The sequence below is a fragment of the Solanum stenotomum genome, chromosome 12 (assembly GCF_019186545.1).
Source record: "Solanum stenotomum isolate F172 chromosome 12, ASM1918654v1, whole genome shotgun sequence".
NCBI lineage: Eukaryota > Viridiplantae > Streptophyta > Magnoliopsida > Solanales > Solanaceae > Solanum > Solanum stenotomum.
In genome coordinates, this window is record NC_064293.1 from 32,540,659 (window position 1) to 32,544,145 (window position 3,487).

General features: G+C 31.4%; 1 protein-coding gene across 1 annotated transcript; it reads left to right on the plus strand.

Moving 5' to 3' along the window:
• Positions 1-660: 660 nt before the first annotated feature.
• On the plus strand, positions 661-2,098 carry LOC125848788 (probable galacturonosyltransferase-like 1). Its single transcript, XM_049528723.1, has 3 exons — positions 661-1,197; positions 1,319-1,874; positions 1,956-2,098. The coding sequence occupies exons 1-2, from the start codon at positions 661-663 to the stop codon at positions 1,871-1,873; spliced, it is 1,092 nt and encodes a 363-aa protein (XP_049384680.1). The 3' UTR covers position 1,874; positions 1,956-2,098.
• The last annotated feature ends 1,389 nt before the right edge of the window (positions 2,099-3,487 follow it).

A 3,487-nucleotide genomic window follows, 5' to 3' on the forward strand; every position in this document is an offset into this window, starting at 1 on the left:
TAAACCATTATTATACTGTTCCGGTCCTTATATTTACTTGAGTTTAAGCTCTCAGCATCATCCAAGGGCAAAGCTATTGGTTCTATCAGACTCATTTAGTTAAAAAAATTACATTATATATATAATCTTTTACAATATTGTTTATATATATATATAACTCCCTTCGAAAGCTTTTTGAATCAGTCATTCAAGTAGCCCTAAGCCCTATATAAAACTATTATACATAACCAAGTCATCTATATAAAATAATTACAGCCAATTTGGGATAGGCAGAAACATTGACACTACTAAAAAACAAGAACTTAGCGAAGGATAATTTTGTAGATAAACAATAAAAAATATATGTTAATTTCATTTAGCTATTGATTGGTGATATATATATTTTTGGCAAAAATTCTATGTTAATGCAATTAGCTAAGATTTTTTAACAACGAATTAGTTGAGGATTACTGACAAATTTTGTAACTAATTCCATGTTTTGTTATAGTGCGAGCTTCTGATATTTTTTTAATTTTTCATCTGGTGTTGAGAGTACGACTAAATTCGAATTTGCGTAGGGAAGCACCAATTGATAGGGTGAGCTTGTGATATAATATATACTCCTATATGTAAGGAAACTAATGTGGCATCAGTGTTTATGTATAGCTAGCTGCCTCCATAATGCCAAAACTTGGAAGTTTCAACTCCAGCTCCCTCCTTCTAATTTCTCTTTTATGGACCATCTCTTTTTCTGCACACAATATTGGCGCTATCAACACAAAAAACTTTCATTTCAAAGAAGCCCCAAAATTCTACAATTCCCCAACTTGTCCTTCTCTTCATGACTACTACTACAACTCCTCCACCGACACAAATATTACACAAATTTGCTTTCAAAATGCAGTAAATGTAGCCATGACTCTTGATGCTGCTTATCTTCGAGGTTCAATGGCTGCCATTCTTTCTGTTCTTCAACATTCATCTTGCCCTGAAAATGTTATTTTTCACTTTGTCGCTTCGTCGTCGTCTTCTGCTAACATTGATTATTTGAATCTCAAACTTGCTACTTCTTTTCCTTATCTACATTTCACAATTTATCCCTTCCGAGATTCACCTGTGGCTGGATTGATATCTACTTCGATTCGCGCTGCTTTGGATTGTCCTCTAAATTATGCTCGCAATTATCTACCTGATCTTCTTCCTCAATGTATCCAAAAGGTTCGTTTATTGAATTTTGAAAAGCAATAAGAGGTAGTTGTAGAAATTCATGAACTTCAAATTCAAAATTCGTTTCTACCTTTATTAGTTATATATCCTAATATATTTGTTATGCACATAGGTTGTGTACCTGGATTCAGATCTTGTTCTTGTAGATGACATTACGAAGCTAGCAGCAACACCGCTAGGTGAAGAAGCAGTTCTAGCAGCACCAGAATATTGCAATGCAAATTTCACAACCTATTTCACTCCTACTTTCTGGTCAAACCCTTCTCTTTCCTTGACTTTTGCGAATCGAAAGCCTTGTTATTTCAATACGGGAGTTATGGTAATTGATCTCGAAAGATGGAGAGATGGAGATTATACTACAAAGATTGTAGAATGGATGGAGCTTCAAAAAAGAATGAGAATTTATGAATTAGGTTCATTACCACCTTTTTTACTTGTTTTTGCTGGAAATATTGCTCCAGTTGATCATAAATGGAACCAACATGGACTTGGAGGTGATAATTTTCGAGGACTTTGTCGGGATTTGCACCCCGGTCCGGTTAGTTTACTGCATTGGAGCGGAAAAGGCAAACCGTGGGTCCGGCTCGATGCAAGCCGGCCTTGCCCGTTAGATGCCCTTTGGGCACCTTATGATCTGTTGCAAACCCCTTATGTTCTTGAATCTTAAGGTATTTTTATTTTTTGCTACCTACATTAAATTTAACTTATATATATCGATAATTTTTTAATTGGTATACTTGTATTTGTAGAAGTTGAAGCACAAGAGAGAGTAGAGATCTGTGTACTAGTTCATAAGGAGATCCTCCTCAATTGTGTTGTGTAACATGTACAGTAAGATTTTGTTTTCATGTCTAAGGTAACGGCTGTTTCTTGTATATTATTGGAGTATACACTTCGAACTTTTACTGTGCACTACTTATTAAGGGATTATTTTGCAGGATATATTAGAGAAAATAATGTATGTATTAGTGGTGATACTATTTTATCTTTTATTTGGTAGTACTTTCAACCTATGTATAATCAGTACATGTACTAGTTATAAAAAGTGTATAATTAATACATAGTAAATTATGATATTAGTAATATTAGAAGAGTTATTAATAGATGGATAAGTGTGATTAAAGACATATTTTTTCTTAATACGCTAAATCAACGTAACTAATACCCTAATCTTATACTCCCTCCGTCCCATTTTATATGTCATCCCTTTCTATAAATAGTTGGACCACAATACTTGTAATTTTATAAAATTTATGCATAAATTACCATATTTTGCCTATTATACTCTTGATAGAATAGTTAATTAATCTTGTCATTTATTAATAAAGTTGACTTAAGAAAACATTAATACAAATGCAAAGTAAAAAGGTGACATATAAAATGGGACGGAGGGAGTAAGAATTTACCCTTTTTAGCTTTAGTTTCTATCAACATGAGTTAATCTGATGAGCACCTTTATTAATTAACTTGTAAACTCTCTTCTTTTTGTTCAAATAACGCGAACTTTTCTTTTCTATATACGCAGTGTAAAAAAAATTAAAATATCTAAAAGATTTATACACTTATGATCATAAAAATGAAATTAATAATCTGAAAAAAGAAAAAGGAATAATTACCCTGACGTGGTTTCATATCATACGCATGAAATGTAAAGGAAAAGATCAGGTGGGAAAGGAAAATTACTATAAAAGGAGGAAGTATCCCGATAGGGCAAAATATTTATCGGGATTTAAATTTTATGAATTTCAAATTCTAAAATAACGATATATATTCATTATTAATAACATTTGAGTGATGAATTTATACTATTATATATTTAATATAAATATATAATTTAAACTAAAATTATTAAGTTCGATCGAATCAGTAATTCAACTAATTCTAACTTGTCAAGTGTCGGTAGAGTTTCTTACAACATGGAGAAAACATGCAGCTTAGCAAAGACACGCATCTGCTCAGTCTTTGGTGTAGGAAGACAACAAAAGGAGACCAATCATGTGGCACTTGGGTCCTACTAATTAAATTAATTTACTTCCACTTTTTCTTAGCCTAAGATTACGTTAATTTGATCATGATACAATATATACATTTTTCTACTTAATTTTTAATGTAATAAAAGTGAATAATGATGAATTTATTATTTTATAACAATATGAATTGATTACGTAATTTGATACTATTGTTTAGTTATATATCATAAGAATTTATTGGCACAAATTTTTTTTATTTGTTATAGTGATACTCCATAATTGAGGTAACTATTTTCAAAAGAGGAGAGAAA